At 45.5% G+C, this 17,823-nt stretch overlaps 1 protein-coding gene across 4 annotated transcripts in view; it reads left to right on the plus strand.

Moving 5' to 3' along the window:
• AGAP1 (ArfGAP with GTPase domain, ankyrin repeat and PH domain 1) overlaps positions 1-17,823 on the plus strand; it is a 414,013-nt gene that overhangs the window by 279,184 nt on the left and 117,006 nt on the right. For 2 of the 4 annotated variants that reach the window (XM_080932933.1, XM_080932934.1), the window contains exon 12: positions 17,468-17,626. The exons of the other annotated variants lie outside the window; for them this stretch is intronic. In XM_080932933.1, coding sequence (XP_080789059.1) covers positions 17,468-17,626 — 159 coding nt within the window. The remainder of the gene's footprint in view (positions 1-17,467; positions 17,627-17,823) is intronic. 4 annotated transcript variants of the gene reach the window in all.

A 17,823-nucleotide genomic window follows, 5' to 3' on the forward strand; every position in this document is an offset into this window, starting at 1 on the left:
AAATATATTTTACTTTTTGCAGTTTTATTTACACATAAAGGGTTTTCTTCTTTTTTTCCTATGTCTCCCAATTGTGACTTACATATGTATGGTTCTGCATTTAACTTCAAAAATCCTTTAGTGGTCTGAAGTCTTTGTGCAGTTGATAGACATTTATTTCCAAGTTCTATTATTCTTTTATTAAACCCTTTTAAAAAATATCATTAACTTCTAATTCACCTTCGATTTATTTGGATCCATTATATCTGATAGATAGAAAATAATAAGCAAATTGTCATTTCAAACAGCCACCTGTCCTTTCTGTTGAATGATCTTCATTAATATGGCATCTTCTGTGTACAACTAAATCATAATGAAATGCACTTTCTCGAGGTTCTGTTCCATCCACTGTACTCTGCGGGATGTCTGATGTTACATTTCTACCACCGTGTGTTCCATCAGACTTAATTCAGTATGACAGTGAATGCCTCAACACCCCCGCCTTGACCTCCAAGTCTCCCAAGCTGTTGGGACCCTCAGAACAACTGGAAAACAAACACATGACCAAATCATCTCATGGTGGAGATTGAAAAACAAATACACTACCTAACCATCTCATGGTGGTTGACATCTTTTCTTTTGAGACAGGGTCTCCTGTATCCTAGACTAGCTTGGAGTTCAGTGCACATCCCAGCATGATGTTGAATTGCTAATTGTCCTGCCTCCACCTCTCAAGTACTGGAATTACAGGCATGTGTCGCCACACAATAGAAACCAGTGTAGAATCCAGTCCCTCGAATTGGGTTTAATTACAGCGATGCTGGGGCTTGGGGAGGGGGCTTGTTGCTCTTTCTGGGTTCAAGTTGATTTTGCGTAGTGGTTTTCTTCATTCAGATCCTAGAGAGTTTGTTAATCCATTCTGTCTTCAAAATCTTCAAGTCACCGTGCTGATCTTTTTCCAAGGAAATCTCTTACATGATCTCGGTGGTTCCATACACAAACGCCTCTAGATTTTATCTAATTCATGTTAGTTGGGATCAGCTACTGAACACATCTCATGAACAGAATACTCCACTTGATACCACAGTGCCTGCCTGACTCTGTTCTGACCTAATTTCTCCCATTCAGTTTGAGTTAGACACAAATTGTCTTCCTGTGTCTTTTGAATTTCATGGTTAATTGTTATGTGCCTAGCCTTGATCATTGCTCTGAAGATGGGGTGAGAGGAACAGTTCCAGGAACCTACCACCTCTGCACCAAGTGCTCTGCTAAGGTCATTGCAAATATCAGTGGGTATTGAGGGACAGATAAGGCCCAGCTCATCTGCTGCTGACGGTTGTGGTTCTGTTGCTCTGGCTCTTTTTCTTGTTATTTTTGTCTGGATGGTTTTGTTTTGCTTCATTTTGATTTGTTTTGTTGAGACAGGGTCTCCCTGTGTAGTCCTGGCTGTGCTGGAGCTTGCTTACTATATAGACCAGACTGGCATCAAACACAGAATCCTCTCCCCTCTGCCTCCCAGTGCTGGTATTAAAGGTGTGCACCATTACACCCAGCTAGAGTTGTGTCTCTTCACGGATTTGGGATACATTGTTATTGTTTACTTTTATACATTTCATTACTTTGTTTAAATTTGGAGATTTTTTTTTTCCTATGGGAATGTTGAAATACTGGAACTATTCTAATCTTGATGTCCATCCAGTTTTCCCATGGCCTTGGGAAAGAGATGGGGAAAGCCCGTTGTCATGGCAGCTTCCTAGGGAACCCATATACCTCATGTACCTCATGTGTCATGTGTTCCTCAAGCCTGGACATTTTCCTCCTGCTCCTCATATATTTCTGGGCTTGTGGTTCAGCTGGTAATGTGCTTACCTAACATACAGTGCACAGAGTCTGGTCCCCAACACCACACTAGGTGATTTTGGTGGGACACACATACCTCCTGGGTCATCCTTGATTACACAGCAACCTTGAGGACAGGCTGGAATACAAGAATCTCAGCTAAGGAAATACATGGAGCTGGTGTGGTGGCTCAGCAGGTAAGCGAGTTCTGCCAGGCTGTTGCCCTGAGTGCTACCCCCAGCTGTTCTCAGCCTCCACACACAATAAATAAATATATAAATATATATAGACTTTATATGTGCATAAATATATGATGTGTAAACATGCTTTTGTAAGTTTGTAAAAATTCATAAAGTAGAAGTAAGCATGAATAAAGACAATTTTGGTAAAGATACTACAGAAGAAAATTACTGCCATTGAGCAGGGCAGTCTGAAAGTCAAACTCTTAAGTTGGATGGAAGAGAAAACTTTGCAAAACAAACAGAAAACATAAAAGATGCTCGTATAGGAGAGCACTCCTGACCTGAGAGAACCCTGGGTTGTAGGCGCGTAACAACAGTGCCCATGCAAGATGCTGGTGACAGACTGAACAGACCCTTCCCAGAATAACCCTGACTGACCTCGGAACTTACTGTTGCCAGCCAATAAGAACAGAAATAATGATTTTTTAAAAGTTACTGCTTGGCTACTGATGTCATTAGTTGGAGATACAAAATATTTCTGTCTGAATTTGTTTTTTAAAAAGAAAGTAATGGTCTACTCCACCAAAAATAAATGGTAAAATTGAAACATCTAGAAAAAAATTATTTATATTTGGCTGAAATTCCTTCCATGGCACATCTTTCCCTCTTCTGAGGTTGGCTCCCTTAAGATGCCCAGTGGAGGATGCTTCATTTCTGGTCCTTTAGCAGGGAGCATATGGGAGGGACCCCGAGTTGCCATGGTAACTGGGATTTATCAGCTGCATTTTGAGAATCTCCCCAAATTTAATTCCTCAAATCCTTCCAAAGAAAGAGTTGAAATACCCTTACATGTTTTCTTTACTGAGTTTTAGCCAACATGGTTTGGCAAATCTAGCTACACACATGTGACCTAGATAAAACGGTATCAGCCCTGGGGTTATCTGATGTTTCTATACAAAATAGAGAAGCTTATGGCTAAGAGTAGCCACTGTGGAATCAGAAATATAACACTGAGCCTCATCCCCCGCTCTCCAGTGCAGACCAGTCTCTATACCTCTGCTTCCCTGACTCTAACCTCTGTGCTCTTGGCCTCAGACTTCCAAGGCCTTATTATTGGTTCCTGACAAGTTAGGGTGGGGGAGGAGTGGACAAGTGACGGTTTTTTTTTAGTTGGCCTTTCAAATGCCTGCTAGTAGACAGATAGCAAGCACATCTAGACCCCGTCCCCCACTAAATACCTTACTTACATGGACATTTGTGATCTCTGTGGAGGCCTCTCCCCTTTTCCTACCTTGTTATCAATTTGTGGATGACTCCAGGCTGTGATATCTTTGTTCTGGGACCCCAGCTTATCTTCCTGTCCTTGTAGCATGTGACTTTGGGTCGGGTTTCTGCAGTTATGGGGTTTTTTTGTTGTTGTTGTTTTGTTTTGTTTTTTATTCTATCCAGGTTGGCACCTCGACCCCTGTAAGAGGAACTCTTACCCCTTTTCCTCCGCCTCCCCCACTTGAGGTCCCCAGCAGTTGGAGGCAGGCCAGCCCGCAGGAGGGCTGAGCTGATGCGCCAGTGTGGCGGGTGGGGGAGGGTGGATGGGAATGTGTTTGGAGTATTGAACTGCCGTTGACATCGACGGTCTCGGCCATGCTGTTTTCTCCACACTTCAGCAATCAGGACATCCAGCTAACCCATAAAAAAACCCAAACTAATAGCATGAATATTCAGTGACCTAGAATACTAATTATTGTCATGAATATTAATGGGATTGGACTTGCTCTCTTCTCTTTCTCTCCCGTCCTCTTCCTCCCTTGCTCCCTCTCTCTTTTTTTCCACTTAGCCGGCTCTAAGGATGGGTCATAATGAGAGCATTTAAGAGGGAGCGCTCTCCGCCGTGACAGGGACCGGGGCAATAAGGAGAGCTTGATTAACGCGCGCACTTGGGGGAGACATGAGAGGCTTCACGTGGGCCTGTTCGGGGGAGGCGGCGAGGCACCGGCGGCTCTGTTGCTGCTCCCGGAGATTAATGAGGCCTAAGAGTGCATTAGGAACAGTGACAAAGGTTTGATCTAATGGGCTCAGTCATTTTTCCTTTGAGTGACAGACGCACAGAAGTAATTGGCTGTGCAGAATGGCAGCTCATTGGCGGTACTTAAGGATACATTATCCCCGTTGTGTGGCCCGCAGAGGCTGTTTATCAAAACTGCTCACGCTGCAGACTGAGTCGCTAAGCTGCTGTTACAGTGGTAATAGCTATTAAAGAAAAAAAATAATAACACAGCGTCCAAATGAGATCCGTTGTTGTGTCAGAGAGACAAAGTTTTTCTTTGTTTAGTTTCAAATGGTCTAGAAAACATTTTAATAACTCCAGAGTATGGGTGGGCAGCACAGGTCCCTGGTCCCTGCCTGTCTGTAGAACGGCACTAGGCCCCCTAACATTCCACCCTCTGCTAGGAAACGGGCACTTCTGCTAAATACCCTTCAGGGGCATGAAAGAACACGTGTCACCCAAAGCTAGTGGTTAGGAATTACTTTCCTTCTTTTTTTTTTTTTTTTTTTTTTTCTTTTTTTTTTTTTTTTTAAATAGAATGTGATACCTGGCTCCTGGAAGCCAAATTTATTAGAATAAGTTGTAATGGGCATTCCATTATTAAAATTGGGCAAAAACAATTGTTTGGTGAAGGTTCTTTTTTTCATGATATGAGTATAAATATGGAGAAGGGAACATTTCTAGTTTCTGAGTGACACACCTTCTGCTGTACGCGTGGGGTGTAATTCAGGAAGAAATGAGAATACGCTTCCAATTTAAGGAGATCCTTTTTGGAAACTTGAACTAACAGTAAAGTCTTATTTTGTGTAAGTTCTGACAAAGGACCAGATTCTATGGGACTTCCCATGGAGGGTGTACAAGGGACGTTGTGACCCTGAGCTACTTGTTTCTATAGTAACCTGTGAGCCTGAAAGTAAATAAAAACAGCTCTGGAAACTTTTCACCACTAAAACATGGGTTCTCTCTGATGAAACCATAAGACACACCAGTGAGACTGGCCTGGGGCAGGCAGAAGCCATGATCCCACTTGCGGCCCCATCAACCTTCTAGAAGGAAAAGCCAATGTGCAGACCTCAGCAGTGGCTGGAGAGAAGCTCAGAGGGAGGTGTGCCTTCAGTCTGCCTACCTCCCCACACTGGCACAGGACAGTCACTCAGTTATCTGATAGTTTGCCATCTCCCACACTCCTGGTTGCTTCTCTATTGACCCATCATGCATATAGTTTTATCTTTCTGAAATCACCTAGAACATGGGAGGAAGCCACCAAAACCTTAATTCCTGTGCTAACACTAACCCCGAGTGTTCCTAGCTGCTCTGTACTGCCTGTGTTGTCATTAGGTATAACACGTGAGCTACAAGAACTGGGGGTGGGGGATGATAAAGCCTCTGAGCCACCATGGCCTTCTCCCTTGGAGGGACAATAGCCAAATCCCCTCAAAAAAGTACTGTAAACTCAAAGTACATTTTGTGCAAAAGACACCTGTTGCACTGATCACATAAAGGGAAAAATGCTCTAAAGGGCTCTGGAGAGATGGCACAGGAGTTAAGAACACTTTACTGCTCGTGCAGAGGACCCAGTTTTGGGTCTTCAGCACCCCTGCATGACAACACACAATCATCTGTAACTCCAGTTCTAAGGATTTTGATGCCCTCTTCTGGCTGCTGCAGGTACTACATGCATTTGGCGGGCATACATGAGAGCAAAATACACACATACCCCTCCCCCCCCACACACACAAATATATTCAAGAACACTTGGGCATGGCACCTGAGAGTGAACATGTGATTCTTTGGAAGTTGAGCCAAATAAGAAGGACCATGTATGATGAATACCCTGGGAAGTTTTGTAAAGCTACTTTTCTGACTATGGCTGTATGCTATTGGTTTATACAAAAAGCCCAGGTTTTAATACCTTTTTGTGTAATGATTCCATACCTGCGTGTACGTCTGTTCATGTTGCATGCACCTCAAGTGGGTTTCCTTAAACACCCTCAGGATTTTCCCAGCAAGTGCCCGGAAGAAAATGAAAACTGGCAAAGTAGAGAAGGGTTTGTAAGGTTGAACTTTGAGTGCTTGGTGCCCAGAGAGAAGGCTTTGCCTTGGGAATACACGTTTGTTTCTAAATCAAATCACTTAGAATGAAACTTAGCTTCTGAGACACTCGGCTCCGTGTCTTGAGCTATGCTGATGCTCTGATAGACCCATCCTGAGGAAGACTAGTTGCTAGGGATAAAGTCCTAGCATCTTGGCTGTTCTCTCGTTCACCCACTGCCAGCAAGCAATCCCCACTGCTCCCTGTGTCCTACACACATGTTCCCTCTCTCTTGGCCCCAGAGCCAGCATAGGTGCCTCCTGTGAGTTGGAGAATGCCATCAGACCAACAAGGAGCACACACAGATCCTCTACGTCTTCAAGAATTAGCTGCTTTTAAACTTCTACTAAAAACTAAGTGTAAAAAAAAAAAAAAAAAAAAAAAAAACTATAGAAGAGCATAGAACCCACTGTAGATGAGATTGGCAACTCCTAAGGTGGTCAGAGGCCCGACTGGCCACAAGGTACCCTTCATAATTTGATCATTTCCTTGTTTATCCCTGGCCTTAACACATTCATTTCTACCTGTTTTGTAAAATGTGGTCTGCATTGTTCTAATCTTGGCCAGTTCTCTTTGGGGCATTGGTTATTTAAAAAAATTATCTGAAATATGGATCAGAAAGATCTATGCCACTCACTGCAGTCCTGACCCCTCTGAGGAGTTATCTTAGGAAATCCCAAAACTGCAAGTTGTCTTTCATCATGTTGTGTCTGGCCATGGTAAACTGAGGAAGCAGCTCAGACTACCCGAAAGTAGGAAATGCCAGTCGCCTACATTGAGTCAACAAGCTGAAGTTTTAGATCTTGAAACAAGACAATGGTTATGTGACAGTGTCGGGAAACAGTCCTGTCAGAGATGTGTCACATAGCCAGCAAGAAGAGGGCTCTGCAGTCTGTGGTGCTTACTCCCAATCCCGACGGCCCAAGTTCAGTTACTGGGACCTTTGTCTTCTAACCTTCACACGTGTGCCCACACACATGCACACCATAGGATTTTTTTAAAGGATGTATAACATAACTTTTCTATTGCCATCGCTAAGGAAAACATCTACATGTATCCAATAAAATGCTGACCTATTTGCCGTAATACTGATGAACTTAACCCGCAGTATTTATTTGGCAAAATTGCTTTTAAGGAATTTATGCAATAAAATAGGCTTTCATTCTTTTCCTTTGGCACCATAACTAAGAGAAATCAGACTAGGAATAGTTATTTGCACATCTTAGGGAACATCTCAACTTCTCTGATTCTAGGCTTTTGACTTTTGGTTGTCCTAAAAATTTAGTTAATCAGATATATTTCACTGTCTTTTCTTTCTCTGAGAAACACAAGAGGAAAAGTGTAGTAACAGAAAGATGTACCCTTCAGTGAATAATCCCAGCTTCGTGTCTCAGTAATGAGCATGGTAAAGTGCACCTGTCTATAAAACAGGAGCCATAATGTGCAGGGCCAGGGCTCTGGAACCTAAAAAAGGAAAAAAGGGGGGGGGGGGGATGCTGGTCATCTCATGGGGAGAAAGCTCTCTCAGACATTCTGATTGCTGAAGGAGGGCAGCTTTCTGATGCAAACACTAGAGCAAGCAGCCTCTCTCACACGCACTTACATCATCTGGGTTTCACTTTTTATGGGAGCGTCGTAAATTATATTCTTTTCGGCTTGTAATTAGAGGACAGAGCAGATGGAGAAGGCCTAGCTTGAAGTGCCATGACCGTTGGAATAGCCTCTGCTGTCCAGCAGTGACTTCGGGGACCCCATTTTCCTAGGAGCCCCGTGTCAGCTCTAGGAGCCTGGGCCTCAGATGTGTTCTGACTGCTGCTTGAGTGAAGGCCCCAGTAGAGAAGTGGGCTCTGTTCCATTATATCCTAGGGTTACAGTTGGGCTTTATCTTTAAAGTGAAACGTCTACTGTTAGCTTATGCCGGCTTGGAGTTCACAGGAGCTCGGTGATTTTTCCAGTTTCTCCTTCTCACCCAGCAGGCATGGAAGTTCAGTAACTGAAGCAATTAGTTATTTCATTCTTCTTTAATCAGTAAGCCAAAGCCAAGGATTTTGGGTGTCTCCTCTCTCTCTCTCTCTCTCTCTCTCTCTCTCTCTCTCTCTCTCTCTCTCTCTCTCTCTCTCTCTCTCACACACACACACACACACACACACCTTAGTTAAACTCTTTGGTAAAGTTGCAACCTGTTTGTGAAGCTAGACAGGAAACAGAATAGGCAATGAAACTGTTTTAAAGGGATGGTTGTTGATGCATGTGGACCTGAATGCTATCGTCTCCGAGGATGTGCTTTTTTTAATCAGAGCAGGCTACTTTTAATGTACTAAGCCTATAGCTTAAAAGAGGGAATCTGCCTTTGATGTCATTTGGGGGATGAAAACATCCTCGTTCAATAGAAAAGCAGCATCTTTTTCACACTCATTTGAGATCAGTTCAGGCAACATACTGATGCTCATTCAGATATAAATGCCACATTCACTTTGAAATGCAAATTGTTTAAAGAAAAATAGCATATGGTGGAGGTAAGTATCTTTTCAAATCAACTCTTACACTTTAGGGAGGTAAGTACAAGGAAAATTATTCTTTGGAGAGACTATCAGGGCTTTTGACACGGGGAAGCTTGTGCTCATCAAGAGGAACAGCTAAGCACAGGCACATATCCATATCAAGGAAGAGGCGCAGGGGGACATGGATTAGCATGGTAATGCAGCTGCCCCCTGCTAATCAGGCCAGCACCAGCTGATCCTGGAAGGGGCTTTTCCAGGAAATGCCTCCCTGATCCCTGAACTGGCCAGGTAGTTGACTACCTGGTAATATTTGGGAGGAAGTCCCCAGATGAAAAGCCAAGTTTGTACTTCAGGGGCCATATTGAGAAGTCAGCATCCCAGTCTGTTCAGAGCGGGGTCGTGCCCTGGGACTCACTGCTGGGAAGTTCTTCTGCCCATCCCAGCTCCTGCTTTTGAAGACATCTGTATTCACAAGCCAGCAGGGCGGCGGGTTTTGTTTTCTTAACTTTGTGGGGAGGGTAAATGTGACCAATACAGTATTTGTGTAAAAAGTGCAAAACCCAAGCTGGGGAGGTGACTCGGTGGATAAAAGCACCTGCCACATGACGGACAACATGAGTTTGATTCCAGGGACCCATATGGTGAAAGAAGAGAAACAACTCTCAAAAATTGTTCTCTGAGCTCCACACTAGGGCAAGGATGCATCTATACACACAAACAACCAGCTATTGAAATTGTCTAAAGGAAGTGAAGTATTCTGAACTCTAGCTGAATGCAGGTGGCCGTTGCTGGCAGCCCCGAGGTCCTCCTCTTGCTACCTTCAGTGCACACAAAGGTGGCCCCTCTGACTTAGCATCCCATGGATGTGACATGCCCCTTAAACTCAGTCCTGAGAGCCTGACTGGTCTGCCTGCCATTCACCTTCCTACTTTGGTCAGTGGCCATTCTCTGGTTTAGAGGTGAAAGCTGCTTGGAAAGGGGGTACAGCTGCTACCATCCAGTGTGAGACTCAGCCACAGTGAACATCTGGTTGTTCTTTTGGGAAAACGAGATTGAACCTATCTGGGCATGTACCTGGTTTAGGGAGAGGTGAACAAAGAGGGAGAATATTTAAAGAGAAGTGAACCAGACTCGAACACTCTGTGGAGCTTTGTGCTAACGTGTCGGTAAGGCTGCCCTGTGAGAGTACAGTGTGTCCTCTGCAGGTTCTGCTCACCCTCCATTTGTTTGGGGATAGTGTGACTCCAGAGTCTAAACTTAATGTTGCAGTGTCCCAAGGAAGGTCTTCCAGGTCCTTCCAGGGCGAGGCCCCTGCTCCCCAGTCTGTCTGAAGCATGAATGGGAGACCCTGTGGTTGTCTGACTCCTTCGGGTAAATTAGATTGCAGGTTTGCTGAGGATGTCCATGTCTGGTACACAGGGCCTAAGGCTGATGTGATAAGGCATCTAAGATAAGAAATCAGTGCAAGAACAACACAGGAGTCCCCTTCCTTCTGCTCCAACCTGTTACATGATAAGGCTTGTGGGCTAGTATAATTTACAGCCCACCCCAGAAGCAGCGGTAGTCAGAAGGTCATCATTGTCACTACCCCAGGCCCAGTTCTCTCAAGATGGCATGGCACATAACATGCTAGTACAGTCCAGAACTCAGGACAGTCTTCTGTAGCGGGGGACAAGCCAGTCACCCCGACTTTTGCCATAGAATCTGACATCATTACCTCAGGTGGTAGAAATGTCTGTCCTACTGGAGATTTGCAGACACCCTTGAAAAAGCACAAAACAAGGTGTTGTTGGTCACACCCACAAGTTTCAAACAAAACCAAGGTCCATACAAAGCCACCTGACCACAGTGGCTAGTAGGGCACATGGAAGTGTGGTGAGGCCACAAGAGTGTCAGGGTGCAAGAGAGAAAGAGACACACAGCCTTGTTCCAGCTGACTCAGCCCCTAGGACTCCAGTAGCCACTTGGCCTCAGGGAGTAGACACTTCCTTTGTGGGCTCTTGTCTGTGACTGGCTTGTGCTTTGTACATAGAACTCACCCCAGTTCTCTCTTCCATCCCATCAAAGAGGAGACCTAATATGGCTTCCAGTGGGTACCAGTTGTGGGGCTGCAGACTCCTCCACATCCCAAAGACCCCACTTTATGTCACCTTTCCAGGTATACCAACAAAATGCTATCTGACAAAGTATGCATGTGATCTCTTAAGAGGTTGCTCCTCGGCTGAGACCCACCCTAGACTTCTGCTGGGTGTTTCTTAAGCTGGGGGTTGGCATGGCTTTCTGCAGGCTGGCAGCTTTAGCTGGGGGTGTGATTGCGTCTTGCAGGACTCCTGTCATATTTAGTTTGCAGCTCAATCCTGTTGAGCATCTCACACTTCTAGCACTGGGTAGCTCAGGATATACCCTGGTCATGGGTGGTGTAGTTACAGGTTTCACTAAATGTGTAACATCTGCACACAGATAGGTAGGGGTCCCCAGCCCTTCAACTTAATAATAGGGAGCAAAGTCACTGACACATCACTGGTGTACTTCAGCCTGGCTTTGAAGGTGTCTGAGACAGTGCTTATACACACTTCTGTCTTAAGTGGTCTTGAGGTCAAGGTCTTTCGCTCTCAGACAGTCAGATACTGACTGACTTCACAGTCCTTCACAGATAAGGACTCCTGCTTCTTGGCCTAATTAATAACTTGCCAGCATGAAGTGAATTGCCACCCAACGAGAGTTCTAGCCCTCAAGTGCTTGAAGAATAAATGTATCTTAAGCATAGCTGGTTCTTGTGTGTGTGAATGTTTGCAGACATGTAAGTTCCTTATGTGGTGTCCTAGGCAGGTCCTACTATACACTCCCCTGTGAACACTGTACATGGGGGATAGTAATATTTGGGCAATTAGTGATGTTTGCTTGGAAACAGAAACAGAACTACACATTACATGTTTGCAGGTGTATTTTTAAAAAAAAGCATTATATACTGCTCAAGTCAGTATGACATAGCCTAGAGATGGGAGTTTCAGCAGATGGATTTTTTAGATCAGATTGGCCTGTGAGCATGTCTGTGAGGGATGTCTTGATTATTGCTTGATATGAGAGCCCAGCCCACTGCAGGCAGCTCCATCCCCTAGGCTGTATAAGAATGCTAACTAAGCATGCATAAATCTGTGAGCCAGTAAGCATTCTTCCTCCATAGTTTCTGCCTCAAGCTCCTGCTTGAGTTCCTGCCCCCTCTCAGTAATAGACTGTGACCCAGAATCATCAGATAATTTTCTCCCCTAAGCTTCTTTTGGTTTGTGAATTTTTGTTATAGCAACAGAAAGGAAATTAGAATAAAAATCGTTCCCTAATACAGTTAGAAATGGGTATAGGCTAAAAAAAACAAACAAAAAAAAAAACTCAGTAAATCCTAAACATTGTAGGGTTGTTCCTTTGCCTCGCAGACTTACTGAAGGGGTGGAAATGTGTGGACTGGAGATGCTTCTTAGTCCTGATAGGCAGACTCACCACTTCATATGTTGTGTGCAGCTTTGGACAGTGGTTTGCCTCCAAGTCTAACATTCCTTCGTATATATTTATGTTTAAAGGCAGTGCCTGCTTATGGGCTCCTGAACAGTGTAGTCAGTATGGGAACATTTCCTGGTGTTCATACTTTTCTTATTTTCAGTTGGACAGATACACACCTGCATCATCCCGAGGGTGTCTGGTTTAATGTGCTGTCATTGTTTTTGAGACAAGGTCTCATTTTCTAGCTTGGAGCTCATGATGTAGACCAGGCTGCCACAGAACCTGCTGCCAGCCGTCCTTTTGCCTTTGGTTCCTGAGTGCTGAGCATATGACACCGCGCACAACAGAGAAAACATTTTGGTTCTTTGTGTCACAATCAGTACACTCGTGTTAAAATAGAATAAATTAGTACATATTTTTAAAAAGAGCTTTAATCCCAAAGGAAATCAGAACTGTTGGTTTCTGGGATATTTCTCTTTGTATTTGGAAAATTTGTTTAACTCCAGGTCATGAAAGAGTAGGAACCAGTAGGCAGGGGGCTGAGAAGACAGCAAGGCCAGTGCATCCGGATAAATCAGGTGACTATGTCTCTGCTCATATGTCAGGTGCAAAGCCAGGACCAGAGCTGTCAGACCTTCCCATTAGCCAAGTGATGCCAGAAGCCATAAATTTTAATTTTTATTTATTGGGGGGGAGATATTTTATGATCAGAGGATAGCTTGAAAGAGTCAGGTCTCTCCTCTCTTTATGTGTGTCCCAGGGATCAAACTCAAGTCATCAGAAAGCAAATGTCTTTGTCAGCTGAACCCCTTGCTAACCCAAGGTTGTTTTGAGATAAGATTCCCAAAATTAACTCTATTTAGGGTACAAAGTCATTGTACATAAGCAAACATGTTATCTGTGAGCGCTTCATGGCCACTACTTCAGGTCAAGCACACAGCTCAGAGTATAGCGTCCTAACTGCAGTAAGTGTATTCTTGCCACTGTGATCTGGGGTGTCTGGGCAACTGAGGGCTGCTGAGTCCGTGCTTTCTCAGAGCAGCCAGGATAGCTAGGGCCCTTCAGGACGCAGGTCTCCATGGCCGCTTAGGTCCCCTTTGGCTCCCTGGAGACTCCCTGGAGAAAGTGAGCTCTGCTAAACCCAGCATCTTAATACATCTGGCTTGTGCTTAAATGTCATTTGACAAACCGCAGGAGGTTTGCAATTGAGAGGAGCAGCCAGGGATGCTACAGTCTTGTCTTGTGTGGTCGGTAGCATGAATACTTGCAGAAAACCTGCCTTCATTTTCCAGCACTTTGGCATCCCAACACTAGACGAAGCCCTGACAACCCTGAGCTCATCCTCAGACATCTCCACTGAATGTCTGTGCTGCTTCTGTGAGTTCAGGTTTTCTTGTGGTTCAGGTGCTTATGGTTCCTCCCCAAGGCATGTTTCCTTTAGTCAGTGATGAAGACTTGGGAATTCTTCTTCCCTTGACCTATCAAGAAAGCCACTATCAAAAAGTTAGGTTGTCCTGTAGGCCTGCCCTTCAACAAGGGTTTCCAGCCTCCGGGTCACGTGAGGCTGAAGATAGTTATGAAAGCATCTGAACACAAAGTCCCACGAGCTTTTTGTAGTTTTATCCACTTACTGTAACTTGATTACCCTATTCTCAATCTTAACAGTATCAAAAGCTTGGATGCCTGTGAGTTTCTTCTCTCTGATAAAATGCAACTTCAACAAAAGGCAACTTCAAGGAGAAAGGATTTGTCTTAGTTCACAGTTCCGGCTTCCAGTCTGTCAGCGCAGGGAAGTCAAGGCAGGAGTCCACAGTGAGGAGCAGAGGGAGATAAAAGTGCCCATCCTTACCACTCAGCAGTCTTCATACACTCCTTACAGTCCAGGGCCCAAGACTAGAGAATGGAGACACCCACTGCCAGGCTGGCCATCAATTAAAGCAACCAAGACAGTGCCCCACAGATGTACCCACAGGCCACTCATTGGCATTCTTCTTCACAGATGAGTCTAGATTGTCTAATGGCAGTTAAAACTAACCATCTATGATGGGTTGAATATGCTTGGTCTAGGGAGTGGCACTATTAGGAGGTGTGTGGATAAAGTGTGTCGCTGTGGGGGGTGGACAGTGAGACCCTCCATTAAACCCTGTGGGGGCCAGTCTTCTAGTGGTCTTCAGATGAAGATGTAAAACTATCAGCTCCCCCTACACCAGACCTGCCTGGATGCTGCCATGCGCCCCTGATGATGGTGGTCTGAGCTTCTGAACCTTTAAGCCAGCCTCAATTAAATGTTGTGTACTAGTTGTCTTGGGCATGCTGTCTCTTCATAGCAACGTAAACCCTAAGACACCACCACAGCATCACTGCTAGAAAATGGGCAGAGGAAACAGTGACTGGTATTGAGCATTGTCATGGTGGACCAGAAGATGAACAAGCTTGTTTTCAATTTTAAGGTGTTTGGCCTGTGGGCATAAAGCTTGTGTAGGCAGATTCATCTTGACATGTTGGTAATTGGTATGAGTCTCTATAGACTGGATGGGCTTGGAGGACCTTGAAAGCCAAAGAGGAGTCTCCCCCTCTTTCCTTGAGGCATGTAATAACACACACACACACACACACACACACACACACACACACACACACACACACACACACTAAATTCTTCTGAGAAGGAGCATTTTAGCCTGTGCTGGCATGGAGCTCACTGTTGTCCTGTCTCTGGCTCTTTAGTACTGTAGCTATCGGTGTGCTCATCACCCCCAACAGTCTCTACTTTCTTCCATCATGGCAGCCGTATCCCTCAGCTTCCATCTGCACACCTCATGGGATAGAAGTGGGAGCGAACTAGGGGAGACACTAGGGTAGGTTTGCTGTCTCTTTTGTAAATAAGGCCTAGATGGGTAGATTGTGGCATCAGGGTGCCCGGGTAAAGAGGACCAGAGTGAGTGGGCAGTGTGGATACCTAAGCTGGGAGTGGGGGGATGATGCCACAGGAAGCAGACAGACAGCCTAAAGCAGGCTTGGGGAACAGCCTCAGAACAGATGCCCCAAGTCTGTCTGCCCTCCCTCCTCTACATCCCTGCCCTGCTCTTCTCCTTGCTCTGGAGCCCTGAGGAGCAGTGGGCACAGTTCCACTAGGGGGCTCCTAGGAGAACAGCCTGGCAGAGGGGCCACAGAAACAGCATGGCAGGCACAGCTCTGTGCCCTTCACCCACTCTGGAGCGTGCTGCCTCAGTTCTATGGGAACTAGTATACCAAGAGGCAGCTTCAGGGTGGCCTCAAAAGAGGCATGTGAAGAATCCTGGCAGCTGTGTGTAATGTCTCCTTGGTAACAGTAGTCCCTTCCAGTTGCTAAGAGGTGTGAGGCAAGAGCAGGGTCTTATGATTCATGACACTGTCCCCCAGAACATGGGCTTTAGAATATTGCTGTTTCTTTCCACGGTGTTAAGACATTCCTATGCCTTCAGAGCATCACAGATGGGGGAACTTGGCCCTGAGGCTTTGAACCTCCCCCGCCCCCAACGCACACACACACAACAACTTTCAAGCATCGGGACCCATATGTCTTCCGGATGAAGAACTTTGCTTGCAGTTGTGGTTGTGTCTCTAGATCCTTAGTTGGTCTTAGTTAAGTGTTCGAAGGCCCACTGAGACTCCTGTATCTTGAAAGCAGGGACTCTACAGTTTGGGAACTCTCAGGCCTGCTCATCTGTGAACAGGAAGGTATGTGGCCCTCAGCTAGCTCTTCCCTTTCCTGTCACTTCTGGGTTTTGGTCTGGACTCGCACAGGTGGTTTCCCCTCTTAGGTTTAAAGCACACTCAGTTCAGACAACAGTGAAGAACCCGTGTTCTGTTGTGCTGTTTTTTAGTGGAGAGATCTTTATATTAGTGTGAATTTTCAGCTTGAAGGGTTATAGGATCATCTAGGCATGTGAGGACATCAGTAGATTGGGTTTTAGTTGAGAAAGAGTGGACCCTAAATGCAAGTGGCACCATTCCATGATCTGTGCCCCAGGCTGAAGAAATCTAGAGCACCCAGCTGAGCACTGGCCCTCAGTGTCCTGGCTGTAGTTACAATGTGACCAGTGGACTGTTCCCTCAAGCTGTCATCAAACACAAAATTCTAAGCTGCTTTCTTCAGGTGTTCAGTTACAGTGATGGGACAGATAAATCAGCAGTCTCTACTTAACACATTGTGGTTCTGCTTCATACTGCCTTTCATCAAACACAATGTTACTCTGTGTGTGTGTGTGTGTGTGTGTGTGTGTGTGTGTGTGTGTGTGTGTGTGTGTGACTGTGTCTGTGTCTGTGTGTGTACAGGTACATAAGAATTCATATTTTCGACCCTACCCCTTAGCCATCAAAATCAGAAGCCCAATTTTTAAAGCTTCTTCTTGGCCAGACTTGGGTACTACTGATGGGCCACTCACCCAAAGCCAAGTTCCAAGAAAACCTTCCATTGAGACAGCTCTGAATCAAAACTGCTAGGAAAGTTTAAACCCGGAAAGCTGGTAGCTGGGCATGGTGGTGCAAGCCTTCTCTGTGAGTTTGAGCTCAGCTGGTCTACATAGTAAGTTCCTGCATAGCCAGGGCCATGGAGAAAGACCCTGTCCTAAAACAACAAACAAATCAAAAAGATCAAACAAAACAACACCTCTCAAAGAAACTAATTTACAAGCTGTGGACATGATTGGCTAGCTAAGCCTTAGAGAAATGAAATTACTTTATTGAGTCTAAAATTGGTGTGAGCATCATGTGTTTTGATGTTGAGCAGCTGACTCAAGTCATTGTGCCTACAAAAGAACTACCTTTCTCCACAGCTCCTGTGAGCTCTGAAGCCACCAGGTGACTTTTTTGTTCTTCAGGGTCAGTATTCAGGGTCTCCACCGTGGCACCTCTATGTTGATTATAAGTTGTTCTATGAGCAGTGTCCCCTGAAAACAGACAGTTGACTCCCAATAGATGAGCCTGTGTGAATAGGTTGGTATGACCAGCCCCCATGGTCATCTTTTGCCCTGTGGTGGCTCTTTCTCTTCTTGCTGGTTCTCCTGTCTTTAGAGATTTAGTAGGGCCGTTTCTCTTTTGGAAGGACATATGGTCATTTGCCCTTGCTTTTCTTCACACTTGCTTAACGGGGCACCATTGGGGTTCGCAGTGCCCTTTTTTCCCTCGTGATCTTGTGCTGTGCAAGGCTTCCTTTGGCTTACCGAGTAGGCAGGATGACAGCGGTGTGCGAGGGTCAGGTACTTGTCCCAGCGTGAGGCCCCACAGACAAGGTCGTGCTGGTTTCTGTGGTCTGCAGTCCGGCGTGGTGTTCACCTGACTTGTTTATTCCTAGGGAATGTCACTAGTGCGTCTGGGTCTCAGATGGCAAGCGGCATCAGCCTGGTCTCCTTCAACAGCCGACCCGATGGCATGCACCAGCGCTCCTACTCAGTCTCCAGTGCCGACCAGTGGAGTGACGCTACAGTCATTGCAAACTCAGCCATCAGCAGTGGTAAGAGGGGACACAAACTGTGGCCATCTCCAGGTCCTCTGAAAGCCAGGGGCTGGGTTCAATGCCCAGGGTGCCCATGCTCCACTGGGAGCATGGTGCCATGGGCTGCTGTGACAGTGGCACGCATGTCTCACCAGTCATCTGTGAGCACTTTGTCCTTGATCTCCTGTCTCATGCACATGCCATCATCCATCTGT

The sequence above is a fragment of the Micromys minutus genome (genome assembly GCF_963924665.1).
Source record: "Micromys minutus genome assembly, chromosome: 19".
Taxonomy (NCBI): domain Eukaryota; kingdom Metazoa; phylum Chordata; class Mammalia; order Rodentia; family Muridae; genus Micromys; species Micromys minutus.